This window comes from Trichoderma breve, chromosome 1 (assembly GCF_028502605.1).
Source record: "Trichoderma breve strain T069 chromosome 1, whole genome shotgun sequence".
In the NCBI taxonomy this organism is placed as follows: Eukaryota; Fungi; Ascomycota; class Sordariomycetes; order Hypocreales; family Hypocreaceae; genus Trichoderma; species Trichoderma breve.
Window position 1 is genome coordinate 4680790 of NC_079232.1, and position 27047 is coordinate 4707836.

The 27047-nt window shown below is 52.8% G+C and overlaps 4 protein-coding genes across 4 annotated transcripts; 2 read left to right on the top strand and 2 right to left on the bottom strand.

Moving 5' to 3' along the window:
* Positions 1–2593: 2593 nt before the first annotated feature.
* On the top strand, positions 2594–4387 carry T069G_01402 (GTP1/OBG domain-containing protein; the record flags this gene model as incomplete). Its single annotated transcript, XM_056168612.1, has 1 exon — positions 2594–4387. One exon carries the CDS (start codon positions 2594–2596, stop codon positions 4385–4387), a length of 1794 nt encoding a protein of 597 aa, XP_056033928.1.
* A 243-nt stretch (positions 4388–4630) lies between these two features.
* T069G_01403 (16S rRNA methyltransferase rsmB/F domain-containing protein) lies at positions 4631–7235 on the bottom strand (the record flags this gene model as incomplete). The annotated part of the gene is made up of 3 exons (XM_056168613.1): positions 4631–6833; positions 6930–7141; positions 7218–7235. The coding sequence occupies 3 exons, from the start codon at positions 7233–7235 to the stop codon at positions 4631–4633; spliced, it is 2433 nt and encodes an 810-aa protein (XP_056033929.1).
* Positions 7236–8854: 1619 nt separating this feature from the next.
* Positions 8855–12677, bottom strand: T069G_01404 (utp21 specific WD40 associated putative domain-containing protein; the record flags this gene model as incomplete). The annotated part of the gene is made up of 4 exons (XM_056168614.1): positions 8855–9295; positions 9436–9743; positions 9810–12486; positions 12567–12677. 4 exons carry the CDS (start codon positions 12675–12677, stop codon positions 8855–8857), a joined length of 3537 nt encoding a protein of 1178 aa, XP_056033930.1.
* A 1427-nt stretch (positions 12678–14104) lies between these two features.
* On the top strand, positions 14105–19252 carry T069G_01405 (histidine phosphatase superfamily (branch 2) domain-containing protein; the record flags this gene model as incomplete). The annotated part of the gene is made up of 8 exons (XM_056168615.1): positions 14105–15032; positions 15128–15256; positions 15368–15389; positions 15509–17737; positions 17798–18132; positions 18196–18227; positions 18303–18883; positions 19018–19252. The coding sequence occupies 8 exons, from the start codon at positions 14105–14107 to the stop codon at positions 19250–19252; spliced, it is 4491 nt and encodes a 1496-aa protein (XP_056033931.1).
* Between the last annotated feature and the right edge of the window lie 7795 nt (positions 19253–27047).

Sequence of the window (27047 nt, forward strand, 5' to 3'; positions counted from 1 at the left end):
AGACGGATAGGAAACAGAATACGGGCTAGTATTACACAGAAAGCATTCAGGCACGCGAGAGAAAGGGCACGGTGGGCTTGTTGGCAGGCAATCAACCGCAGTAGCAAGGCCTCACTCCCCCTTTGGTAAGCCCATAGACGGGCTTCATGGGGAATGCAAGTGGGAAAATCGGGAGATTGTGGCAGATATCGGATGGAAGATGTGGTATATGGGCAGAGAAGAGGAGCGGAAGAGGAAGAGGGAGGGGAAGGGATGGAAGAGAAGGAGAATGCAAGAGAGAGAGAGTGAGAGAGAGACTGACCTGGTTGAGGAAAGGATAAGACAAGCAGAAGCAACGATAGAGTCACGCCAAGCGGTAAAGGGAATAGAGGAAATGCCAGCAGAAGCAGCGGCTGCTGTGCTAGATCAGAAGGCTGACGCTGTCTCGCCGGTGAGTTGGGATGTATCCTGCAAGCACAAGCACAAGCACAGCACAAGCACGAAGCAGCTCTGGCGGCGTCGGGCCCAGGATGAAGCTTTCCGGAGGGGACCAGAAAGAGGGCCTTTGGGAGGGACAAGATCTCAAGGTCCGGGACCGAAGCGTGGGGAAGGCCAAAGGGCAGCTGCAGCACGACGAGCGTGTCCTGGGGGTCGAATGAGGAGGCGGCAGGTGGGTGACCAGCTGTCGTGGCTCGAATGCGGGATCGAGGAGCCTATGCAGGCTAGCCTAACGAGCAGCGAACTGGCCCAACGAAGATGAAGGTGCCCAAAGAGGAGAGGAGAGTCTGTCGAGCAGGCGACGTCTTTTTGTGGTGGCAAGAGAGGGCTTGGGGAGGGCAAAAGAGAGAAAATCCGAGATTGCAAAGAGCAGACTGGGCTGAGTAATTAATTCCGCTGGACTGCCAGAACAGACACAGATGCAGAACAATGCCAGCTGGTTTCGTACGTACGTGTAGTATCCCCAGGCCGTACAGTATCTGCCGTGGCCGAGACGCAGAGTCGCAGTCCGTCTTCCCGTAGCAGCACTTCGTACTTGTAATCTAAAAGGTGGCGGTCGATTCTTGCAGTCTGGATATGTGGCCGCTGGCGTCTCGTTGTCCGTGCAGCAATGGAGCCGCTGGTGTCACACAAGCAAGACACGACACACACACACACACACACACAAGGGAGGCTGGTGGACCGACCGCTGACTTGTTGACCGTGGTGAGGAGAGAGATGGGCTGGTCTCATGCAGCGAAAACTCAGCAGGCGGATGGAGCCGGCAGAGGGCCAAACCGATTGACGGCGGTTCGTCTCACCAATCGGGTCTGGCCTAGCGAGACACTGATATCCTCTGCCTGCAGCGGCCCCGTCGTGTCCGTACCGGTGCCTTTTCTTTTGCTCTTTGCCTTGTGTTGCCTGCGGGCGTGCTGTGCCGTAGACTATATGCTGTATGTATTATGTAGGTGCTTGCTGCGGGAATGCGGGCAAACAGGTGGGAAAGTCACCTGCGGATGGAGACGTTGAAGCCGCAAATCTGCGAGTAACAGCATATCAGACAGCCAGGCCGACGAGCGGGCATCTAGACTAGCTGGCAGCCAGCGAGATTTCACCGCACTTTGTAGCATTGGGAAGCGGGCTCGAGCATGCACCGTCGAATCACGAGGGGCGGGACATGCATGGACGAGGCCCGCCGTTGGCCGGATGGCTTCCCTGTGGACAAGGCTGCGAGGAGCTAGAGGAGCCCTAGCAGCCAGCAGAGGTCACGATGCGCTGACTATGCTGGGAAACTGGTGATATGCGATGCGATGCTGGCTGGCAGTGGTAGAGATCTGCCATGCTCTAGCTGTTGACTTGTCTCTTGTCTGCTCTGCTTCGCCCCTCCGCGAGAGGCATGCCGGCACCGGGTGCTTCTGTTGACCGTACTCGTACATGGCACTGGCGATCTGACAGCAGCAGCAAATCAAATCACAGGCTGCCGACCTCAATTCTGCACTCGTGCGTGCTTTTTCTCCTTCTCCTCTTCTCTTCGCTGTCACGGATTCGACATGGGGGACTGAAGAGCCAGGGTCCAGTGATTGGCCTCAAAGCGGGGGTGCCAGACAAAATGGAATCAAGCTTAGAAAAGTCGAGTGTTGATTACAGCGCAGTTGCTGTTGCCAGCTGGACTCGCTGAGTTGGCAACACCTGCAGCGTGTGTACAGGGTACATGCAAATGCACAAATCCAATGAGTGCAAACTGACTCATTCGTGTACGTCGTTATGCACCTATGCATTGAAGAGTCGTACAAACAACCGCTAGAGCTTGTAGCAGCAACTCCAGCAATCCAGCCTCCCGTCTTCTGCCTATTATTATAGCGGCTGATCAAGCTTCTGGTGCTTGATTCAATTGAGCCTCTGATCGGCCTCCAAACCCCGCCATGCCCGTTATTATGCCGGCGCTGGTGGGGTCAAGCCCCGGCTACAGGCCGTAGTTACCACTAGAACCCCTCCATATCCAGCGGGTGAGCCATTGGGTTCTTATCTTATCGGCGACGCAGCATCGTCAAAATTTCTGGTGCATCAATGTCGCATCATCAGACACACCCGTATATAATCATGGGCGAGCAACTACAGCGGCGCAAATAATCTCATCATGCCGCCTCGGTGTCCCGGCCCGTCTCAGCTGCCTCTGGCGCCGTTCCTCTACCCGGCACTCTTTCGCCCTCGGCTCGTCCACTCTGCGCTGCTCCGAACGACTCTCACTCGTCACTCTTCGTCCTCTTCGTCTCCCTTGAACAGCCTCCCCGAGTCGCGACTGAATCCCGCACCGGACGACTATGCGGCGCCGAGCTTTGCTGATAAAGCCGAATTGACGCTTTATGCCGGCCGTGGGGGCAACGGCTGCGTCTCCTTCCAGCGAGAGGCTTTTCTCCCTGACGGCCCCCCCAATGGTGGCGACGGCGGCATAGGGGGCAATGTCTATATCCAAGCGGCGCATGGTGAAACCTCATTGCATAAACTGGCTCGTCGACGCTTCGTCCGTGCTGGGCGCGGAAGGCACGGACAGGGAAGTGGAAAAGGAGGCATGCGAGGAGAAGACGTTGTCATTACTGTTCCCGTGGGCACAATCGTCCAAGAGATTGAGCGCCATGACCCAGCAGCCGAAGAGGAGATGGCCATGAAGGCATACAATGCGCTGAAGAAACAGAGGCGACGCGAGCTTTTGGCTCAGCAGCAACAGGAATTAGAGTCAAAAGTAGAAGAAGAAGCAGAAGAAGAGGAAGACGCCATGGATGAGCGACGCTCAAAGAAATACAGTCCCGAGGACGACTACGATCCAGATGCCGATGATCCGGAGCGGGAGAAGTGGCTTCTCTATCCTGGCATGTCCAAAAACGACATGAAATCAGCAGAGTTCCCCAAACTGCCCAAGAGAACTCGCTTCTTCCAGCAGCCTGCTGCGCCAGTCTATCTCGACCTCTCCAGACCGACGCCCACGCCCATCCTGCTGGCCGCAGGTGGTATCAACGGCCTCGGAAACCCTCATTTTACCTCGAGAAATCACCCCCGACCGGTCTTCGCCACCAAGGGTGATGAAGCCGTGACTATGAAAATCTCCCTAGAGCTCAAGCTCCTCGCAGATGTAGGTCTGGTGGGTTTGCCCAACGCCGGCAAAAGCACTCTCCTGCGAGCTCTCACCAACAGCCGCACGCGGGTCGGCAACTGGGCTTTCACAACTCTGCAACCTAACATTGGCACCGTCGTTTTGGACAGATACTCTGGCCGCCCCAGCGTCAAACCGCGCCGCCACCGCTATCCATCTTCATCCCAGGAAGCCAACACTGACGATTCCGCCCTGGGAGAGCCGCGGACACGGTTCAGTGTGGCAGACATCCCAGGTCTCATCGAAGGAGCCCATCTCGACCGCGGCCTCGGCATAGCCTTCCTCCGTCACGTCGAGCGCGCAGGCGTCCTCGCATTCGTCATCGACCTCAGCGCCGGCAACGCTGTCAAGGCCCTCCAGTCCCTCTGGCGCGAAGTCAGCCTTTACGCCGAAATGCGTCAGGAAGAAGAGCGCTCCCGCGAGATCGAGGCCCGAGTCGACTGGGATCTCGCTTCCCAGGTCACGCGCGGACCCGTCAACCTGATGGGTGCCTCATACGGCACCCCGCTGCCCATGCAGGAGGCGCAAACTCGGACGCCGACGCTGCACATTGCGGGCAAGCCCTGGTTTATCGTCGCCACCAAGGCGGATCTGGCGGACACGCAGGACAACTTCCGGGAGCTCAAGTCGTATCTGGATGATGTGACGGAAGGACGAGAGCCGCATCCGAGTGGCGTTGAGGGAGCGTGGACAAAGAGCTGTGCGGCTATTCCAGTCAGTGCGATTCATGGCCAGGGGGTTGACCGGATTGTTCACTGGACTGTTGGACTTTTGGACGAGTAGAGTCGTCGCATAAAAGATGGACTAAAAAGCGGGATATGTACGATATGTATGGGAGGACAGCAGCGCTTGTATGAATAGATGTGATACGCAAAATCACCCTGACGAAAGACATCTTTGGATCAAACGAAAATAAACATATAGACATAAGTACCTAAATAGATAGTTCTACCAATTTCTTCCAAATAAGCTCCAATTGTACATTTTTCATCCTTGTCTCAGGGGTAGCTATTATCACGATCCCATTTAATCAGATCCTTCTGGGGTGGGAATATCCTCCAGGTCAATCTCCTGCTGTTCCTCCTCCTGCTGCTGTTCTTCAGCCTCCTTCTTCTCCTTCCTCTGCAGACTAATGTTAATCAACGGCGAAGTGTCGTTAAACACCCTCAGCAGCATCGCCGACCGATCCTCCTTGGGCAGCATCAGGTTCAGCGAATGGATGCTCTTCCACAGCGGAAGCGCCATCCTCTCCTGCCACTCCTGGTCGTCGCCCTCGGGCTCGACCCTCAGCACGCAGCATCCCATGCCAATGTCGCGCACCCTCTCGCCAATCTCCTCAAAGTTCTGCCACCCGCCGTCGCTGATCTTGGGGAACATCTCAATCAGGAGCTTATGCAGCGTCTCCTTGTTGCGCAGTCGCACGATTCGGGTCTCGCCAACGTAGCCTTGCAGGATGGGCATGCCTTCGGCCTGGATGCGCCAGCGGCAAACCTCGGCCGAGGGCGCGTCCTGCTTCATGAACATGCGGACACCGCCGTGGATGAATTTCAGGCCTCGGCCCTCGTTCTCCGTGAGGATGTCACGCATCAAGGCGGTGGTGTAGTAGATGGCCTTGGCAGGCTCTCCCATCTCATTTCTCACCATGTATCGGTTGGTGGGGAAGCGGCTGGACAATTTATAAAACTCCTTAATGTTCTGGATGGTCGGGTGCTCGGGATCGAGATACTTGAAGGGCTCCTCAACTGGCCCATTTCTCTTGGGCTTGCCTGGACGGTCCTCGCGTTGTGTGGTAGGGGCGGGAACGGGAGTGGCGGCTGCTGAGCTTTCCTCTCCAGTTTTGGTCTTCTTGGCTGGTTGCTCTGCACCATCGTCAGTCTCCAGGGGGCGCTTGCTAGCGGCTGGGGAGGCATCGTCCATTGGCTCATCCTCCTTCTTTTCTTCCGCTGCGGTAGACTCCTCTGGCTTTGCCTCGGTAGCAGGAGCGGCGAGGGTCTCAGAGGCTTCGTTCGACTGGGCAGCCTCCTTTGCCTCGTTCTCAGGCTTCGCCTTGAACTCAGACTTCTTCTCCAAAACGGTGATGAAGAAGCCACCAGTATCCTGCAGGTGAGGGTAGACTCGCATGCAACGCTCCAAAGGCAGGTTGGTCCCCGCAGGGTCTGGGAACATGGATGACTGAAGTCGTCCAGGAATCACACCTTCGTTGCTCTCCTTGGCGAACTTCTCGACCTCCTCCCATGAGCTCCAAATCCTAGCGCTCTTGTCCATAATTTTCCACGTCTTCAGACCGGGTCGTCGCACGAGGCCAGGGAGTTGGTCACTAGAGTCAACAATCTCAACATTGTCCAAGCCACCACATCTCTCAATGGCAGCAGCAATGATCGATTCATTCTCAACTGGGTTCATGCTGCATGTGGAGTACACAACGCGGCCACCAACTTTGAGGAGCTGCAGGGCTCGGACCAGGATACGGATCTGGGTGACGTGCAGTCCCAAGGCGCTACCCGGCTGCCAGTCCTTCCACAGGTTAGCATTCTTTCGTGCTGTTCCGTCTCCGGAGCAAGGAACGTCGGCCAGAATTCTGTCAAATTTAAGGTAGACAGGCTTGTTGTCGGTCGAAGGCAGCTTGATAGAGGGGAACTGGGTGGCATCGTGGTTCATCACAAGGAGGTTAGGCGATGACAGTCTCTTAAGCTGATGGACAAGAAGATGACCACGCTTGTAATCCGCATCGTTGGCGATCAACAGGCCCGTGGCGCGACCGGCGTCAGAAGGGTCGGCCTCGAGATCGGCTTCGGCTTCGTCCTTGGTCTCGGAACCGAGGTCCAAACCATCCTCCTTGGCGAATTCTCGCAGAACCTTCCTCACGCGAGACTCTTCGCCGACGTGGAGCATCTCCAGCAGCTGAGCAGACTTGCTTCCCGGCGCGGCGCACATGTCCAGCACAGTCATGCCTGGTCGGAGATCCATCAGAAGAGGAGGGATCATGCTGACGACTTCCTGTCTGCTGATGTTGCCGACACTGGTTTCGGAGACGAGGAACTTTTGGAAGGCCGCAAAGGGCGGGAACTTGCGAACAACGTTCTTGGGCGTAGTCATCCACCAAGCGAGTTCGTCGGGGTACCAGGACACAGGCTGGGGAGGGTCGACGGGGCGGCCATCCGTGTGTTCAATCTTGACGATTTCGGGAATGTATCGGGATCGCAGAAGTCTCTCGACGGCGAGCGCATGGCTATGCGACAAAGTTTAGCGTTGAGCGCAGGTAATCAGACCGACGTAAAAGGAAGAGTTGGGAAAAATCAGCATGAGAGCGCAAAGCACAACGTACCCCTTGGAACCGCAGAAGCGGAAGCTGTTGGGAAGCTCTCGCTTCAATGCGTCCCAGAATTGCGTCTTCTCCTCCTCGGGAAGCTGCAGCAGCGAGTCGTAAAACTCCTGGAGCTTCTGATTCTCCTTCTTGAGAGCAGGGTAGTCTCTCCAGCTTTGGCCGCGATCACCGCCTCCTCCGCGTCCACCACCGCCTCCACGACGTCCTTTTCCCTATATATGAAGAATAAATCATCAGTATTTGACAATTGCTTTCAATTGAATCCGCTGGTTCCTCGATGAAACTCACTCTGAATTTCTTGCCCATCGTTGCGATTTGACCTGCTGGCGTTTGGAGCTTGTGATGGTTGGAAATTTTACAGGATAGAAAATCTGGATGCCCCGCTATATCGCGGGTAGAATGCGCTAAAGCCAGAGGGTGGGTGGCGCCAAACCTCCAAACTCAAAGACTAAGGGCGCTAAGGAATGCAGGTTGGTAGCATTTGATCCATCCATTGATTGACGATGGATGCCTACAGCCGTAGAATTCAAATAATATGGATGGATCGTGGATATGGATGGTGAATGTAGGCTCATCCAGAGGAAAACGTTTTCGAGGTTTACTTTCATATCATCTGTTGTAGGCCTTGTAAAACACCTATAGGGTATCTCTCTCATAGCTACGATAGATGTAATTAATAAAGCTTCACACGATGAGGTACATTCACTCTCTATTCTACAGCTAAAGTCACCTCCTCCTGGCCCTCCTTTCGAACACTTTCTGATGATTGTACCAACAGGTCATTGTTGACAAAAGAGGCCCGGTGGCATCGTAGATAAGTTGAATGTAGTAGATTGCTTGCCGTTGTGTTTCAGGCCATGTATATGAAAGGGTTGAAGATCGTCTGGACAATGTATTGGCTCGACAATCATTACGTGATGTTAGCTAGGAGTTGGAAGATACCTAATACAATACAACATGCTTTTGGTTGCCCTTGTCCTCGCCTCACAACACATCTGACGCCAAAGAGGTGCTGGCAAGCGATATCGAGGCCATCAAATCTTACGCAAAAACAGGGCGGAAGGGGTTGAGCTCGATCAGACCTTGGATACCAGATTCAAATTGTCATCGAAATGATCAATGGGACACTGGTGATTATTCATTGACCGTTGATCATTGCTTCGATGTAAGAAAAGATAGATGGATATAACCTTCAGGGCCAGCTACCATCCAGCAGCGACAGACGACTGCAAGACTGCCTCGATCGTGATCTTGGCAAGACGTTGACCAACTTTCTTTGGAACTTCAACACCTTTGCAAATTTGGACTACAATCTCCTTTACCAATATGTTTTTATGAGATCAACTGATCATCCCAGTCTGCCTGATCTATCATTCGACTGGCGTATATTCTAGCACCATTGATCCTTTATCACGGGTTCCATTTCCCGGCTGCCGTCTTGAATGGCGTACTGATTATGCCTTGATTTCAAATACAAGATATTTTTAATAACAATTGAGCGATTAGTTGGGCTGACAACCTTTAGAACATTTTGTACTCCAACCATCGGCGATCCGAAGCTCCCATCCTCCTCTCATCAGGCATCCATCTCAGCCTCACCTCAGGAGTAATGCCATCAACTCCAGTTGACGCAAGAAAAAGTCCCTCTACAAACACGACTGACCAACTGCAAGTACAGTCACCTCATCTTCCCCCCAACGATACATCACTTACAGTACCTATACCTTCAATTCACCCTCACTTCAGCCCTCCAGGCAGCAGCCTCACCTGCCCATTTTCACCGCCCTCCTCCTCCCCGCGCACAGACCACTCTGCCCAACTATATAACCCTCCTCCTCCCTCTTCCCTTTCGATTCGCTTTTCTTCCTTTCTTCTGTATACTTACCTTGCTCCAGCACCTTATCTGAGCTCAAGAATTCAGAGTGCTAGTGTGGAGGGCCTGCATTGCACATCGCGGAGTCACTCCTTGCTCCATTGTCCTTCGGGGCCATGGGAGGCGCAATTTTTGATTTTGAAGGCTTCGGCTTTTTGTTTTCGTTGTGTTGCTTCTGCTTGCGGGAGCCACGAAGAAGACGTTTCGTGAATATGAGAAGGATGCTGTGAGGTTGTGCTGTGAGGTGTCTCGTAGTCGTGTAGAACGGCCAATAGCAAACAGATTTCGAGGCGCTCGAGTTCCGGTGCCATTTTGCGTTGGGTTTGTTCGTCGACTTCGCCAAGTTGCTGCGCGTCCAGTTCGTGACGTCCAACGTTGTTGGTATGATGTTGGTGTCTCCCTCTCTGGAGTGCTCGATGGACGCCTTGGCAAACTGCAGCATCTTGTATTCGATCTCTCTTTTGGTGAGTGGTACATAGTTTCTCACATCATCCTTGTCGAGTCACATCGTGCACATCATAAATGAACTTTGACAGATCACATGCATTATTTTCATCCGCTCCTCTATCCATCTATTATGTACCTTTTAAAAACCACAGCTCATCACGTCCTTGGGCTTCTCAAAAAGCTCACCACGCCGCTGCAATATCCAACCAAATCATCCAGCCTGTTGCATTCCTTCTCCTGCTGTCCCTTCCACTCCTCAAGAGCCTTGAGCAGCGTCTTGTTTTCCATCACCATATCAAAGTGAAGTCGGAGGAACACCGTCATCCACGCTTGCGTCAGCTCGTAATCCTTTCGCGCTTGTAACCGTGTTGTAAGAGCTCGGATAAAGTGGAGGAGCTCGTTGGAATCGTCATCCTCGCCCAGGGAAAGCGACCGAAGCTCAAGATCCGCAGTCGAGGGAGAGAGAGATTTGAGGTGCTCAATGAAATCATCATCTGGTTAGAAGAGGAGAGTGTCAGTGTTTGTAGCTTTGTAATGTCTAGAAAGAAAAAAGAACTTACAGTTGCCGTCGGCAGCGCCAGCACGCAGCTTCGACGTGAATGTTTCCTCAAATCGAGCCTTGTCGTATCTACTGATACGAGACTTGCTCCCGTTTTCTGGTTCATCTGATCCGTCCTTGGTCCCAGGCACCTGTGCCCCGGATGTGGATGGCAGGAAGAAGGGTGCCTTTTCGGGGAGCTTGGGTGCCTCCGTCGGCTTATTACGCTCCTTGATCAGATCCAGATGGAGAAGCGTCTGCCATCTGCTCTTAGGAACCAAACTGAGCGTCATCAGGTCAGCACTGATTTGATCGACGGTAGGCGCGACGACGCCAACGTCCTCTTCTGCCTTGTCCTCCTCAAATGCTGCCTCCAGCAAGCCGAGGTTTCCTTCTCCGGACGTCGTAGGGGCAGTCACCAAGCCAATTTCAGCTTCGGATATCTGGCGAGTTGGGACATGTTTATACAGAGCCTTGTTCGTCCATATCGTAACACCAGGGCTGTCCTCCAAAGCAGCAGCCAGGTACTCGCCTGTGTATGACATGGCCACAGCTTTGCACGGCTTCTCCAGTCGAATAGCGTCGATGAGATGGCTGGTGGGAAGATCCCATATCCTTATGACGGAATCGCGAGAGGCGGCAATGATCCACCTTCCGTCATTTGAAAAGCAAAAGTCGTTGATGACATCCTTGGGACCCCAGAATTCTCGAATGGTCTTTTTTGTTTCCAGGTCGACAACTCGAATGGACAGGTCATCGCAAGAAAAGGCCAAGAGGTTGTTGGCAGGGTGATAACGGCAGCCAGTCGGGAATGTCATGGGCGCCCAGTCCAACTGCTCCAAGAGGGTTCCAGTCAAGAAATCCCAAAACTTGATCTTGCCGTCTAGCGCACAAGACACCACAGTCTTGTTCATGGAATCAACAACTAGGCCTGTGATCGCCTGGGTATGCTTGCCAACACCGGCGGGATACTTTCGGTTGCCTTCGCTTTGAAGCTGAACAACGTCATCTGCCTGTCGAAGCTGCTGCATTTTCAGCTGACGGGCTTGTGCTGGCGTCAACTTGGAGGGGAAGCGTTGGCGGTGGACACCAGACTGAAGATTGTACATGTCGATACCACCAGCCCCGGAGCCGACCAACGCAAATGTTCCACAGGGACTAATAGCAACGGTTGTGACGTTGGTGCCATCGCCAGTTGGGAATGCCCAGCGCCCAGCTCTCTTTCGACCCCAGAACCAGGTACGGGCGAAAGGGTCGCCTTTATGGGCAGTGACTACACTCTCCCAGCCCGTCATCCCGCTAATCTCCGCGTCCATCTTCTTCTTGGGGTCCCGTCCTTTCTGCCAAATCTCCTGCTTGCCAGGCAAGGCGCCAATGCCACCATCGCGGTTAAGTGAAGTGGCAATGCATGTGATTTCGGGGGCTTTAAGGTCCTCCAGTGTTGTCGTTGGGCCATGCGCGAGAGCATTGCTAGCCAGGATGCCAATCTTCTTCGCCTTCTTCCGTATGTTACCCTGGCTCAGCTCTGTGCTCTGACCATCGCGACGCATACTCCATCCCCAGAGACTTCTATCCTTGCCGCCACTGATGATCCATTTATTTCCAGCTTCAGCACCATCGAAATCGGAGGGCAAGAATTGGAGGCAGTTTACAGGACCAGAATGTCCGCTCCGGGAGTGCAGGATCCTTGGAATAGGAGAGAAAGGCGTCTCATCAAAGATCCATGACTTGAGCGAGTTGTCTCGGCCGCTAGACACAATGACTGCCTGACCAGCCAAAAATTCAACTTTGCTGATGCCACCGCGCACGTCACCGCCCTCACCTGAAGGTGGGTTGTGGGCACTTCGAAGGACTCCCATCACACGACCTCCCTTATTCAGATCCCAAAAGGTAATATCGCCTGAGGATGGTGTAGCTGTGGCCATGACGCCGTCCTTTCTGCCATCATGTCCAGCTCCCATACCATCGGTTCTGAATGATATCGAAGTAATGGGGGCCTCTGGGCTTCCAGCTTCGACTTGGAGAGCGCGCTTATCGGTTAGAACATTGGTGATGACTAGGGTACCGCTTGAGTAGGCGATGGCCAGCAAGGAGAGGGCTGGAGTGGGTTCGAGACAAGTTACGGAGCCAGAGTCAGGAGAAGGAGGTAAAATGGTGTATATCAGTTTTCCAGTGCTGACGTTCCAGATCTCGACCCAACCATCTTTGCGACCAACGAAGATCTTGTTGAGGAATGTAGGCATAGTGACGACGCCGCTCGTGATCTCATGGCCGCCTTTGGCAGCAGCCATGGTGTGGATAGTAGTGTAATGCTCGAGTGTGGCGGTTTTGAAAACCTCAATCCTCGTCTTGGCGCAAGCGATGAACCAGCTTCCAAAGATAGTGATTTGCTGGATTGGCTCTGTCAAGTCGCTGGGGAGAGCTACCTCATCAACCTTTCTACCTCTTTGGAAGACCCATAGGCCTTGAGGCTCGCCATCCTGCGATCCACCCCATGCGGCAAAGACCTTCTTTCCCCAGGCATACGTAGCAGTGATATCCGCGAGCGTCTGCGGCCGGGTGACAAAGACTAGGTTGAGACCTCGGAGCAAATCGTAGGTCTGGAGAGACCGGCCGACCGATGTTGTAATTTGGAAAGTAGTCTTTCCCAATGGAAAAGACGTAAAAGGAATACTCGATGGAGAGACGAGGCCGACAGTCTACAGGATGAGCAGTTAGAAACACGCATCTAGTTGCTAAAAGCTGTTTTTCATAGGAAGAGCGCATCGCATATACGTACTCGGAAAGGAGCAAAGATTCGAGAGGAATTGCTTGAGACTTGAGGCGCATTGGCCAAAGTCGACACTTTCTGGCGCTTTGCCAGCGGCCCATCGGGATCGGAATGCGGCATCTTTACGCTGGTGTTGTGCAGCGTTTCGCGATTCGTCGTCGGGAGCAGCACTCACTTGTTCGTGGATCTGTAAATTTTTGGCGGTGATGGATACTGCCGTTTTCTGCCGCTTACTTAATGAGCAGCTAGCCATGACAAGTGGCTGGACCGCATGTCCCCGCCACATGACACCGCCACATGCCCTCCAAGTCTGTAGACGATGTGTGTAAGGATTTCATCCCAAATGTGTGGCACCAATTATTTCCCTTCCTCTTGTGATCTATATGCGCAGCATCATATTGATCGACGACAGATGCCCTCGGCTGCTTGGAATCATCTGCATAGGTGCTCTTTGATGCGAGATACGTACATACATGCTTACGGCAAGATCTCAAGGTTCTGCAAAGTGTCACTAAATACCACAAAGCTTCAACTTCGTATTAACCTTCAGCAAACTCTCTTTGATCGCCATAGAGCCAACCACACGTGTCGGACGACCACCTTTTTTCAATGGATTTGAATCCTCGGTGCGGTTACACAGACGGCATCTGCTGCCTCTCCGGTGTTGCAGGCTAAAAAACCTCATTACAGTGCTCCGTATATATGATCCATCCCCAGACTGCAGCGCAAATCAATGAGATAAAGAGACCCTCATAGCACAGGTTTGTCATAGCAGCTCGACGACGGCCTCACCGCCAAGTGGATTTAGACGTCAAATAGTGATTCTGTTGGTTGGTTTCGCTCAGACTTGTCCCCTTGCAGCCCCAGGACATCAATTTCCATTCGCCAATTGGACTTTTGCCCCTCCATTGCAGCTTGTTCCCTCTTTTTCTCTTACTTGGTGCCAAGCATATCCTTGCTCAGCTCCCCGATTTGCCCCTCGTTTAGCTGACGCTGCATGTGGCTTGAGCCAATTATATCTCAGCAATCGCCAAAAGGGACCGTCCAGAAGCCTAGAGAAGAAGAAAAAAAAAATTATTCCAAGGACGCCGCCACACAGACCGTCTCTGGAGCGACTCCAGTAGCAAGTTACACTTTTGATAAGGTTCGTTGTAGGTACATATATGCACTGAGGAAGGAATGCTCTTCAATTCTACATCTCCTATCTAAACGCTCTACTTCTTTCAATCCAGCCCCCATTCATTATCTTGATTCAATTCCAGCCCCCACGTGTCTTGCTGCAGCGTGTAAACTCGCCGCTCTCGGATGATGTCACCGCCCGCCCGTGTCTAGCACCGGATGATTGCAGCCAAGCTCCTGCAAAATACTTGTACCCATATTGACCGCACAGAGTGGGTTCCTCCCGGATCCCGTTCGGCGAGAGACTCCAGTCTTTTCTTTTCCTTTCCTCCTGCTTACCTCCAGACCGTTAGCCGATAGACTATCTCCCCTCCGCCAGCCCGCCCAAGGCTTCTTTCTGCTGGCAAGCCTCCGCCACTATCCAAATCATGGACCCTTCCAGTGCCAGCCTCAGCGATCCCGCCATGGGGAACGAAGAGGCTCCGCTGCCACCACCATCGGAAGCCTCGTACGACGCCAGTGCCGCCAATTCCTCGCCGAACACCTTGCCGTCCCAGCCATCGAGACAATCCCGCAGCGTGTCTGTTTCCTCCTTCACGGGCTCAGTCAGCAGCAAGAGCCGCTATGCCGAGCCGGGCACCTCCGACATCCACGCCGAACGATCTAGCTTCTCTAGCAGCCCTCACTCTTCCACTTTTCTCAAAGGTGCTCGATCGATGAGTTCGTACAGTCGACGACACTCGGCCGCTTCAGAAGCCCTGACTGAGGAACTCTACTTGGGAGAATCTCAGCAGGAGCAGGTCTTCTCTGACAACGATACTCCTCGGATGCGCCCCAACCCAGAAGTTCCAGCCAACCACTCGGCTCTCCCCGAACCCGCTCTGACTACCAGGTCGTCGTTTTCAGATTCTCATTCAATTCGATCGAAGCGTCTGTCGGGAACATCGTTGTATTCATTGGCTTCGGCACGTGGCGTCATCATCAGCCCATCGCAATCGCAACCCAATCCTGCGTCTGATCAAGGACCGCCTCCGCGATCGGTACCGAGTCTGATGTCGTCCGGAAAAGGGCCAGCCTCGGCCCAACCTGAAGCTGCATTGTCTAGCGTCACCGTCACCACTTCTTCAGGCAGCCAGTCGGGACATGGATCGCCTAATACTCACAGTCTCGCGGCCAGAGACTCGCAACCGCCGCATCTTGATCTCGTCAGGCGAAACCAACGATCCGAAACCATGCGAAGTACTCAGCCCGATCGTTCTCGGAGTAGAGCAAAGAGACGGTTCAGCGGAAGCACTGCATACAGCAGTCAGAGCCCAAGCAGTGAACGAGGACCGCACCATCGAGAGAAAGAAGAAGGTTCGTGTGGAATCGATTGTCGATCGGGCAAGTCTCCCACGTTGGATTGTACATTGTAGCTGACAACTATGCTTCAGTCAAACCTGCGCCGCTAGGTGTTATTGGCATTTGCGCTCTCGATATCAAGGCCAGAAGCAAGCCGAGCCGGAACATTCTGAATCGCCTTATAGCGAACCGCGAGTTCGATGTGGTGGTTTTTGGTGACAAAACCATTCTCGATGAAGGTATGCCATTTCTTCGATTTCACCAGCCTCGGATTAGGAAAAAAAAATACAGGTCGTCTTTAATGTTTTCTTGAAAAGGATGGTGGTACTAACAGAAAATTTTTCGTATAGAGGTTGAAAATTGGCCAATGTGGTGAGCAATTCCCTTCTCGGTCAGCGTAAAGAGGATAGTGGCATGATCCCCTTGGCGTATCAACCAGATGACAAAAACAACAGACCACAGAACACGCAATATTGGCTAACAGTTTTCAGTGACTATTTAATATCATTCTACTCGGATGGGTTTCCTTTGGAAAAGGCTATTGCATATATAAAGACGAGGAAGCCCTTCTGCGTCAACGATGTGCCGATGCAAAAGATCCTTTGGGACAGGCGTGCGTGCTTGCGTCTGCTGGACAAGATTCAGGTTCGCACGCCAAAGCGGCTTGAAGTGACGCGGGACGGTGGCCCAGAGGTTCTCACCCCAGAAATGTCAAAATATATCAAGGAAGTGTCTGGGGTGACACTGGAACCCGCTGACCCCGAAAATACTCCACCACCAAAGAAAGTTGAACTTATAGACGACGGAGACGTTCTCAGTGTTGATGGAGCCCTTCTCAAGAAGCCCTTTGTAGAGAAACCAATCAGCGGCGAGGATCACAACATCATCATATATTTTCCAAAGAGCTCTGGAGGAGGAGCACGGAAGCTGTTCCGAAAAGTTGGAAACAAGAGCTCTGAATACATTCCCGAGCTCAACGTCCCCAGAGCCATCTCCGAACCCGAAGGCAGCTACATCTACGAAAGCTTTATGGAAGTGGATAACGCGGAAGATGTCAAGGCTTATACTGTTGGCCCTCAGTACTGCCATGCGGAAACCCGCAAGTCTCCAGTTGTCGATGGCATCGTTAGACGAAACACGCACGGCAAGGAGCTGCGCTATGTGACGAGTCTCGGTGCGGAAGAGCGAGAAATTGCTCGCAAGATTTCGACTGCTTTTGGACAGAGAGTCTGCGGATTCGATTTGCTCAGAGCTTCGGGAAAGAGCTATGTCATTGATGTCAACGGCTGGAGCTTTGTCAAGGACAATGAGGACTATTACGAGCATTGCGCCAGTATTCTTAAGGATGTCTTCATCAAAGAACGAATTCGCCGTGGCGGCATAACACCGCCGCCAGTTGCTTCTCCCGCCCCGTCTTCGGATGCCGACCCTATCGCAAAAGCAGGACAGACGATTACGGAGCACGAGCAATCAGGAGGCACAAACACCACCGGGGCTACCACCAGCCAGCCCATATCTGCGGCGAAGCCAAACAACAGCACGACGCAAGCTGAACAACCCAGTCAAGCTGAGTCCGCGCTAGTCCCCCCTAGCGGTACGGCATCGCCAACCATAGAGAGTGCGCGGACGTCCGTTGGCCAGAGCTCGGCAGGGAGCCCCTTGCTTCCACAGCCGCTGCTACCGCCTTCAGATGTTTTGTCACCCAGCGTTTTGTCATCAACTCCCAGGTCCAGCAAGGATGCATCACAATCTCCTGCTGGTCCATCAGCGCAGGAAGAGGACGTGGCTGAACCTACGCCTCCCCCTCCTCCTCCTCCAAAGCACTCGTGGAAGTTGAAGGGTATGGTTTCAGTTATCAGGCATGCGGACAGGACTCCCAAGCAAAAGTACAAGTTTACTTTCCACACTGAGCCTTTTATCGACCTCCTTAAAGGCCACCAGGAAGAAGTGCTCCTTATTGGAGAGCCTGCCCTGGCGAGCGTGATACAGGCCGTAGATGTCGCCTACATACAAGGTGTTGAGGACCGAGAAAAACTTCGATCTCTCCGAAATGTCCTTGTTAAAAAAGGAAGCTGGGCTGGAACCAAGGTGCAGATTAAGCCCATGTTCCGCAAGAAGAAGAAGGAGCCAGTGCCGGAAGCTGAGGAAGCTCCCCAGCCGGGCCAAACCGGCGATAGCACGCCCCTGGTCCCAGGAGACGATGCAGATAAAGCTGAGGGGCGATCATCCAAACGACATGATTCAGTTTCAGAAGTCACCATGTCAAAGTTTACCGCCGCGGAAGAGAGCCTAGTCCTCGACAAGCTCCAGCTCATTGTCAAATGGGGTGGCGAGCCGACCCATTCGGCAAGGTACCAGTCACAAGAGTTGGGAGAGAATATGCGTAATGATTTGATGCTGCTCAACAGGGATATCCTCGACGAGGTCCACATCTATAGCAGCTCCGAGAGGCGAGTTACTGCTAGCGCACAGATCTGGGCATGCTCCTTTTTAGGCGAGAAAGAGCTCCCGGAAGACTTCATCACCATCCGTAAGGACCTTTTGGATGACTCTAATGCCGCCAAAGATGAAACAGACAAAGTCAAGAAGAAGCTTAAGGGGCTGTTGCGTGAGGGCAATGAACGTCCAGCACAGTTTGCCTGGCCTGAGAACATGCCGGAGCCGTCAGAGGTCCAGAACCGAGTCGTACAACTAATGAACTTCCACCGCCGAGTGATGCAGTACAATTATGGTAAACTACACAACAGCAACGCTGCCACGTCCCTGACTGCCATCTCTAGCTCCAGCACCGAGAAGCTCAATGGGGAGGGATCTAGTTCGTCGCTTTCGTCAGCACTATCGCAGGCTAATGCAGTCACCAACATCCAGCCCAGATGGTGTTGCGGAGAGGACGCGGATCTCTTCCGCGAGAGGTGGGAGAAGCTCTTTACGGAGTTTTGCGACGCAGAGAAGGTGGATCCTAGCAAGATCTCTGAGCTCTACGACACGATGAAGTTTGACGCCTTGCACAACCGGCAGTTTTTGGAGTGGGTGTTTACCCCGCCGCGAAGCATGCTCGAGGAGGAGTATGGTGTCAAAGATGGTAAAACAAAGGACGGCGAGGATGTCGCCGCCGGTAAAGGGTCGTCGGCGGCGGCGGATGACGGCAAGGCGACAGGGGCAACTCCCGACAACTCAGACAAGGCTGACAGCTCCAACCGGTCGGCAACAGTACGCAAGCTCTTCCGGCGAAGATCCTTCCTCAATGGCCTCCGCCACATGAATGACGAGGCGCCCCCTGAGCAGTACTTTAGGCTGTATAAGAGCAATAGCGGCGCGGCGGATAAGACGGATCCGCGGAACGAACCGCTTCAGGAGCTGTACCGGCTGGCCAAGATTCTTTTCGATTTCATCTGCCCGCAGGAGTACGGTATCTCGGATAGCGAGAAGCTGGAAATCGGACTTTTGACATCCCTGCCGCTCCTCAAGGAGATTGTCCAGGATCTGGAGGAGATGCAGGCCTCCAACGACGCAAAGTCCTTCTTCTACTTCACCAAGGAGTCGCACATCTACACCCTGCTCAACTGCATCATCGAAGGCGGCATCGAGACCAAAATCAACCGAAGCACCATCCCTGAGCTGGACTATCTCTCGCAGATTTGCTTTGAGCTGTATGAATCGGAAGTCAACCCGCCTCCCGAGGATGGCGACGAGCCCACTTTTGCTTATAGCATCCGCATCACCATCAGCCCTGGGTGCCATGTCTTTGATCCCTTGCACGTCCAGCTGGATAGCCGGCACTGCATCGGATGTGCGCCGCGGCGCAGTCTCACGCCCCATCTAGATTGGCTGCAGGTCATCAAGACCCTACGCGCCAAATTCAATCAGTATGTTATTCCCCCTTTAATTCCCCTCCTCCCCTTTCGTTTTCGGCTCTTGTCTGGTATAAGCTTGTTTTGTTTTCGTTCTGTCAGTGATCTCGTTAAGAAAGTACGGTGGCTAACATGTTTATGATATAAAGGGTTAAACTGCCAAAGACGTTCCTCGCCATCAACCTGTCAGATGCCTTCACCTTTGAAGAGCTCGAAAGACATGGAAGCGATCAGGAGGGTGGCCTCGAAATGAAGTCAACAACCCATGTAAGGGATAAGGCAGCACCCGCTGATGCCGGCAACGAAGAAAGCAGCTGCGCGGTCGTCGACGACGAAGCTGCTCCTATCCCCGAACCCGAGGGTCCCATTGTCAATCCCACTTGATGCTTGATTAGTTTAGCCCTATAAGGCGAGACAACGATCATGCCTTGGTGGGGATGACAGCGATGCCCCGGCTTCAGAATAACCTTGATTCTCTTTCCTTTTTCTCTTTCTTTCTCGTTCCGCTAGGGGGATGTAAGGATGTTTTTCTATCCTTACTGGGGTACCCATACATAAGACAGCTCTCTCCTAGGGCTGTCGGCGTGTTTTCCTCTCGGACTCTATTTTTTGACGACGATGTTTATTCTTTAAGAGTCGTTGAAACATGCCACGCCCTGACGTCGAAGCCGAGGCTTGCCGACACAGCCGCCAATACTACAGAACATGTTCCAAACGTCATGTGTTCTGATTCAGCCTCCGTTGTGACTTGTCGGAAATATCCGTGTCAGGGCCCGGGGCGTCTCGGAAGGATCGCATAGTCCATGGGCATCGCGCGCGCGGTAATCGGAATCGAAGTGGGAGAACGCCTTTGCCATGTGTCAAGTGAGATGCATAGTCGGGAATAACAACATTTTAGATAAGGGGCTTTGTTTTACATCACTCTTCTTGTCTCTCTAGGATCAAGGATATTGGAATGGTTACAGGGAAAGGGGGAGGGGGGAGGGAGGGGTTTGCATATAGATAGGTAGAAACTTTGCATGTTTAGGCTGTTTTTCTTTCCTCGAGACTTCATCCTTGGAACCAATAGATGGCAATACATCTTTAAGATGATAATCGTTGTTTCGATTAATCACAAGTGTGCAGTAGTGTAGATGGACGACGAATTATTATGTAAATGCCATTCTCTCAATTATCCTAGCATTGGCGGGCCAATGGGAAGACATCTCCAGAGTTACATGATGTTATGTCACCCCTCCTGAGAGCATGCAAAGACAATTTGTCTCTGACCACTACAGTAAGCATTTCCCTCACTCTCATGAGAGAAGTGACTCCACAGCTTTGCATCAAACGTAATGGCAGTAGAGCAGTACCATTAATAGCATGTCTTGGCAGCAAAAAGTCATGCGCAAAGTCATGCGCGAAGCCATCAATACGTCAAAAACACCCCTGCTACTCACTGCAAGCCCCGGTTTCCATCACGGCTGAAAACGGGTTCATTCTCTGGCCGTCCCAGCTGTGTGTGATTTAGGCAGACACAATTTGAGCCGGCTTCCCACCACCAGCGGCCTCGAGGGCGCGCTCGGTACAACACCCTAGAGGATGACTTGTCTCACCGTCCAGAGATGGCAAAAGCTGCTCCCCAATCAACGTCAGACCCAGGAACTTGGGCACGGGAGGAGGCGCATTAGCGCTGGTTCAGGACCTTGTCTAGCGTGCCGGCGCAGCGGTGCTGGTAGCATGACCAAACTTGCAGTAGTGTTCCCTGATACCCATCAAGGAATCCGGAGCGGCCGCCTGGGGGGTGTGATGGGTGATATGCTAAGTACCTGTATTTTAGGTACGGCTATTGCGGAGAGGTTTTGGAATTAATGCTGCTACGAGTACGTAGTGGCATGCCATCCCATCTTTGACGGGTCTCTTGGCGATGCTGCTATGGCCAAACACGTGGTCCTCGGCACTTCGTTCATATTGCTGACAGGCCAAGTCAGCAGACTAACAGACTCGGGGCTGCATCGAACATATGTATCTTGAGCCCTGCCTGGGTTCGAGTACGCAAGATCCCAAGGGTCGTGCTCGCTTTGTCGGCATCGGTAAGCACTACAATTCCGTAGGCCATATATGGCAACTGATTGCTGTGGAAGGCTCCCGTCAAGGTATAAGATCTGAAATGAGTAATCGAGTTCCAAAGCAACAGATATTCAGTAATACATAGGAGTCTTCATACGCCACAGCCGCTTTCAAGGAGCTGAGATACAAGTAGAGTTGCGGACCGGACTAGTACGTTGATGGATAGCTTGTGCCCGCCCTGTTTTCATAAACGCCGAGCCGGCGGCGCGGTGAACAGGGTAGCCGATAGGTGTGCTGTGAAAACGGGAGCAGTTAGCCGGGATCCCCGATCGTGTCTAAGAATACCCCAGAAGTCGATTTCTAGAATATACCTGTCTACCGTGTCGCTCAAGACCATTCGCTGGTAGTCCTGGGATATACGAGTAGACCACCTATGAGACCAGTGAACAGCTCAATTTTGCAATGGCCCATAACGCACGTATAGACATTTTAGAACTCCGAGAGATGCCTCTTTGATCCAAAATCGCCTGGTCAACTTGGGAACCAGCTTCCGATTTCAAATTCCAAAAGCCTAGCTGATTGCAATCGAAATATCTTGTCTCGTGTTCCAGGAGGCATTTGCTGCACAACGGTACATCATTGAAATCGGCAGTAACGCCGAGGTAGATCGCTTACAAAGCGGGAATGAGTACGGAGTAAAGTATGTTGAGATGTCGAAATTGGAGTACACCTGTAAACACCAAGCGAGACTATTAAAACGCCAGCGCCAGATGTTGCAAGGGGCCATGCTCGCCGGCAACGGGGCTTGATGTAAGAGCCGTCAGTCCGTATTATAACCAACATGGCGCAGATGGCGCAGATAAAAGTCGAGGTTCACGGGCGGCGTTTATGCCACTACACCCGCAATCAGGATTTGCACAGGCCACAAGTCATCCCATCTGAGAGCGTCATTGGTTTGGAAAGATTCTCTTCAAACTTGATTATGCGCCGGCGTCGGATGAAGGCCATGTTCCGGGCATGGCCGCGCCGTCCTCACCTTTTCGAGCCAACACAGTGGGGCCAGTCAGCGGCGTGTCTGCCATTGTTCGGGTGCCAGATGTGCGTCCTCTCATATGTAGGGAGTAGGTAACGCCGAGAACACCGGAGCTGCATCATCTTCAAATGACTCGATCACCACGCTGAACAGGGAACACGGAGCACTGGGAAAAGATGGCTCATCTCCTACCGCAGCAGTCACATGATAAACCACTAGTGCGGGTAAGGGTAAAGAGATGGACAATAACCACGGCCGGGGGAGCTGTTTCATCATTCCAGCCAGCATTCAGAGGCCTCATGCGTCCGGGAATAAAGTATGTACATACAAGTAAAACGGCGCCCAGACCCTGGCCCTGTCAGCCGATAGCCGGACTGGGTTGATATGTAGAAAGCCCGTCCATGCAAGTTTTAGGTGCGATGTGATGCGAACCAACCGGAATCGAGTGCCGGTGCTTTAATGGCTAGATCGTCGGACTGTGGTCAACCACCTTGGTCGACTCATCATGACTCTCAAGGCTGGTGTCGTCAATGTGCACGAAGATCTGCATCTGCTAAAGACAACAAGCCAGGACCAAGGAAAATATGCGACGGCTGCTGAGCAAACTCTTCCGTGAGGGCCGAGCTTGGAACTATTGGGGACATCTGTTATACGGATTCAGTGGGCGGCCGTGATTGTGGGTTGAGACTGAAGCAAGAAGAAGTTGAGCTGTGTACTTTGTACCAGTAGAAAGCCGGATGCCGGAAGAGAGGTGGTAGGAGCGCAGCAGTAAGGATTCCATGCGACTGTGATTTCAGTGCCGTCGCTGTCTGCCGGCCAGCTTTCCCGCTGCTCTCTGCCGATTTCATCCTCCTCCCTCTCGGCTGGGGTTGCTGGATCTGGAACGCTGGGCTACGTGTTTCAATGATTTATGGCGCAGCACACACTTGCGAAATCCATTCTTCTGATAAGTGTACTCGTATACCCACGGCTGGGGATGATAGGCTGGCGGCTTAGGATATGAATGCATTGTTGATCGACGTAGCCCTGTGACTTTTGGTTGGTGGTCAATTGCAGTTGCCAATCGCACAGCAACCGATTGCTTTAGTTGATCTGTACGAGTGCAAATAGCATGCGTCTCGGTAATACAACGCTCTTGGTGCTGCCGGGAATGGCTTCCGGTCATGCCGCCCATACGAGGTCGGCGATGGTAATGGTGTGAGCGCATGGTTACGTTTGCAGGTGGCTTACCCTCCTGTAACCTTGGACAGATAAGTCATGTTTGGGAATCATTCGTGGATGAGGACGACATGTCGTTTTCTCAGCATGTCATGCTGCTGAGAGCATAGATTAGCTGGACTGCGTGGTTACAATGGTCTGCTCGGATGTGGCACCTACGAGACAAGCCGGCCGTACCTTTCATGTAAGGGTTAGCCAGGGCCCCATAGCCAGAACGGATGAGTAGAGCAGTCATATATCGGCCGCGGCAATAGCTCAGGCATCCTGCATGCAAGGACAGCAAGCCATGTTTGAATGCTTTGAGAAGCAGAGTCGTATGGAGGGGGCGGGCTAGATTGCGTCCATGGAGTAGTAGGATGCAGGCGGGGGTGGGAGAAGAGCCAATGTCATCCCAGGTGCTCCTAGTGCGACGATATTACGTGCTTGTACCAAGTTGATACGCACTTGGTCAATCCCGGGAGCTGAGCAGCCACGGCATCATCGCAGCACAGATACCTTGGATGGCCATTGATGGCGGGCCTTGTGCGTGGAAGAAGGGCAAATCGTATATAAAACAAAGCATCGAGCTCGGAGTACGTGGTAAGATGTGACAGGAGCAGAAACGGCGCCAGGATTCGCTAGCCGTTAAGCTACCGGCGGCAGGCAGGCGGTGGCGCACGGCGAATCGTAGATCGGCTGGGTTTGGCAGCGAGTGAGTGGCACATGTGCGACTACATGTATCAATCAGCACGATCCTGTTGTACAGCGAGATGAGTTCACTGTAACATGGCATGGGGCGCGAACCAGGGCAGGCCGGTTCCCCGTGCTGTGCTGCGCAGCCACGCCCGGACAAAGGTGTTTTGCCTCAATGCCGTTGCTGGCACTGACACAGGCGTAGGCGCAGGCATATGCATGTGCGAGTATTCGTCTTGCAGCGCTGCACATCAATCAATCATACCCAGCACCTCTTGTACCATGGATGACAACTGGGTAAAGCAACTTGGCAGGGGTTGCGGAGCCTTTGTTGTCGGCCATGCGGGGTTTCAAAAGAAGACAGACAGTTGGCGGCGGAGATGATTGGTCGCTGTGCTGCGGCGGCGAAGATGATATTTGACGAGATGGCGGTTGAAGGGTGAAAAGGGTGAACGTATCAAAATGTGGCCAAGCCGATGGGGAGGGAGAGAAGAGGCAAGGTGGTGGTGACAACAAAGAAGAGAGAAAACACGGGTGGTCAGTGTGCGTACCCAAGGTGTGAGAGAATGATGATAGGCCCAAAACACTGGCAATCGTTCTTTTCTCTGAGTTTATTTGTTTATTTGCTTTTTTCTTTTCTTTCCTTTATTCATTACATGTCATTTTATTAGAGCCTATCATTTTAGTTCCTTTTCTGGGCTACTCTTGTTGTCTCCTTCCTCCTCCTTTTTCTTGCTTTTCCCGTGCTCTTTCCTTTTTCCAAACGGAACTTGGGCGGCGAACCAAAACAGCAGTTTCACAGAACCAACAAAGGAAGCAGTCGTGGAATAGCGGGGCATTTTATTCGCTGACATTCTGTGTACCAAATAGGGAAATAGGCCCCCTGTCATCTTGTTTGTGCTTGCCGAGAGCATCATGCCCTGTAGTACAAGTGCGATACGAACAAGTTTTACAGATACGAAGTAGTGGCAGGTACTTTTGCAAGTATTAACGCAGCGTGCCATGCAGTCCATCAGCCTACAGTACCTAAGAGTAACACGGTACGTACAAGGCTCGCTAAGCCACAGATTTCCGCGTCCCTTGTTGGATGAGGTTAATTTGAGTCCCAACCTAACATGAAGCATGGAATACTTGCAAGGTATCAAGGTAATCAATCCATCTCACGGAATACCTTACCTTACACGCCTGAATTTCTTGGTAAGCTCCCCTTACATAAGCCCGTCGGGCAATGCTCTCGGGCAACACTTCAAATTGCACGGGCACGTCCAGGTCCACGGTTTGAATCACACTACCAAGTATTACAAGAGCACTAAACACCTTGTCCGGGACATCTTCCAGCATTTCCCCGATGTCTGTCCGTGTCCGCGGGAATTGATGCGAGGTTCCGGAATGCCGCGTCCTTTTCTCCTTGCTTTTCTTTTTGTGTCTTCCCTCGAGCATTACACGTACCCTGGCCATCAAACGATTCATCCCACATGCAAACATACACACGTCTCGTACTGAGCAGGCTTTGTGGGTGGTGTGGGTGGTAAGAGAATATCAGGCAACTCATTGCGGGCCATGGGGTGGGTTAAAAGCTAGAACGCCTTGGATATCCATTGAGGGGGATAAGTAGAGAAAAAAAAAAGTAGCAGCCTGAGACACCACCCTGAGAGATGAGACCACGAAGTATTAGTCGTCCAAAGTAAACGCCTCAAAATGCGAAAACCAGCGCAGAAGAGATGAGGGCGTCTTTTCTCCCCTTCGTTTGGCCAGGTTCAATGACAACAATGCTGTGGTCGAGACTCCGAATCTCATGCCAAGGCCAATCAATGCGGCATGCAAGAAAGCGTGTAAAGAGTGATAACTCACATGTAGTAAACAAAAGAATTACCTTAAATCACCATTGGGCGTTCCCATGTGAGAGATGCTGCGCATTGGACCCAAACCGGTCTCGTTTGCATTAGCTGGCTCGCTTGTTGGCGCCGGTGCGAAAGCCCCAGGCAGGGAGCAGAGATGCGGGCGGTGCCTACAGCAGCTGAGTGAGAAAACAACAGCTCTAAGATCGCATTGGCTGTTGGGCTGCATACCGGTGAAAAGAAGCTGCATGCTGCTGCAAGCTCTACTGCAGGCTCTACAGCAGGCTACAGTATCTTTGCAGCAGCGCGAGATCGTCCCACGGCTAGCTCCAGACTCGGTACATTTGCCCAAGGTTGGTTGAGATGCCCTAATGAAATGCAAGTGCAGATGTACTTTGGTCTTGGGGGAGCGCCTCTCATTGGTCAATTGGTGCGCTGAATTACTCTGTTAAGCCATCCCGCTATAAGAGCCTAGTCGATGTACCTGGGCCAACTCAAGCCACCAGATTGAGAGATGTTAGTAGTACTAGATTAGCAGCCAGGGCAGTGAGAAAAGAAATCAATCACATCGGCTTCATGTCCTCCCTCGCTTCGCAATTGAATCCTGTGGGTCAGTATCTCCCTCCTCGCTAGGGCTAATTTCATCAAGCCTGCTTTTGCATACTTCGAAGCAGGCAGAGCTTGCGAGATGCTACCTCGGGAAAAGGGTGCCTTAGTACCCAACCGCTACCCCCATACGGGCTGAAAAAGCACAGGTCTGGACCTGTAACGAGGCAAGATACGGAGTGCATGCCCGTACATGCATGAGTGCAGCTAATGTATGAGAAGCCTTGTTTCCATATGCAAAGAGCAACGGCAGATTCTCAGCCTCAGTGTATCCTGGCTCTATGGAGTTACTCGTATGGTGTCAGTCAGTCTCGCTGCCTTACCTCACTCAAGTCCTTTCGCCGAGCACCTTCCTCGCCACGCTTTGGCAGAAAAAAACAAAACACACCGCTCCCATGGCGCGGCAAAATGATTCAGCAAGACTGATTCAGTCAACATCTTGGCCTGCTTCATCCTCCTCCGTGTTTTCGGTCTCGTTCCAAGGGCGGGCCGCCCGTCTCCATCTGCTTCCAGCTTCGGCTCAGTGCCAGGCTCCAAACGGCGCCGACACACGCAAAGCCCTGCCTGCAAGGACCCCACCGAAGAGCCCTAAATAAACAGCATCCGACATGAGGCGCTGCTGTCAAGGTCCACGCCGGGGCCGGCTGAGGGAAGAGACGAGAGAACCACGGCGTACATCATGGACGGCAGACGTGCGGTAAACTGCTCACCTGGAACAAGCAAGTGGTCATACAAGTCCATACATGTAGGCTGTCACCCGCTC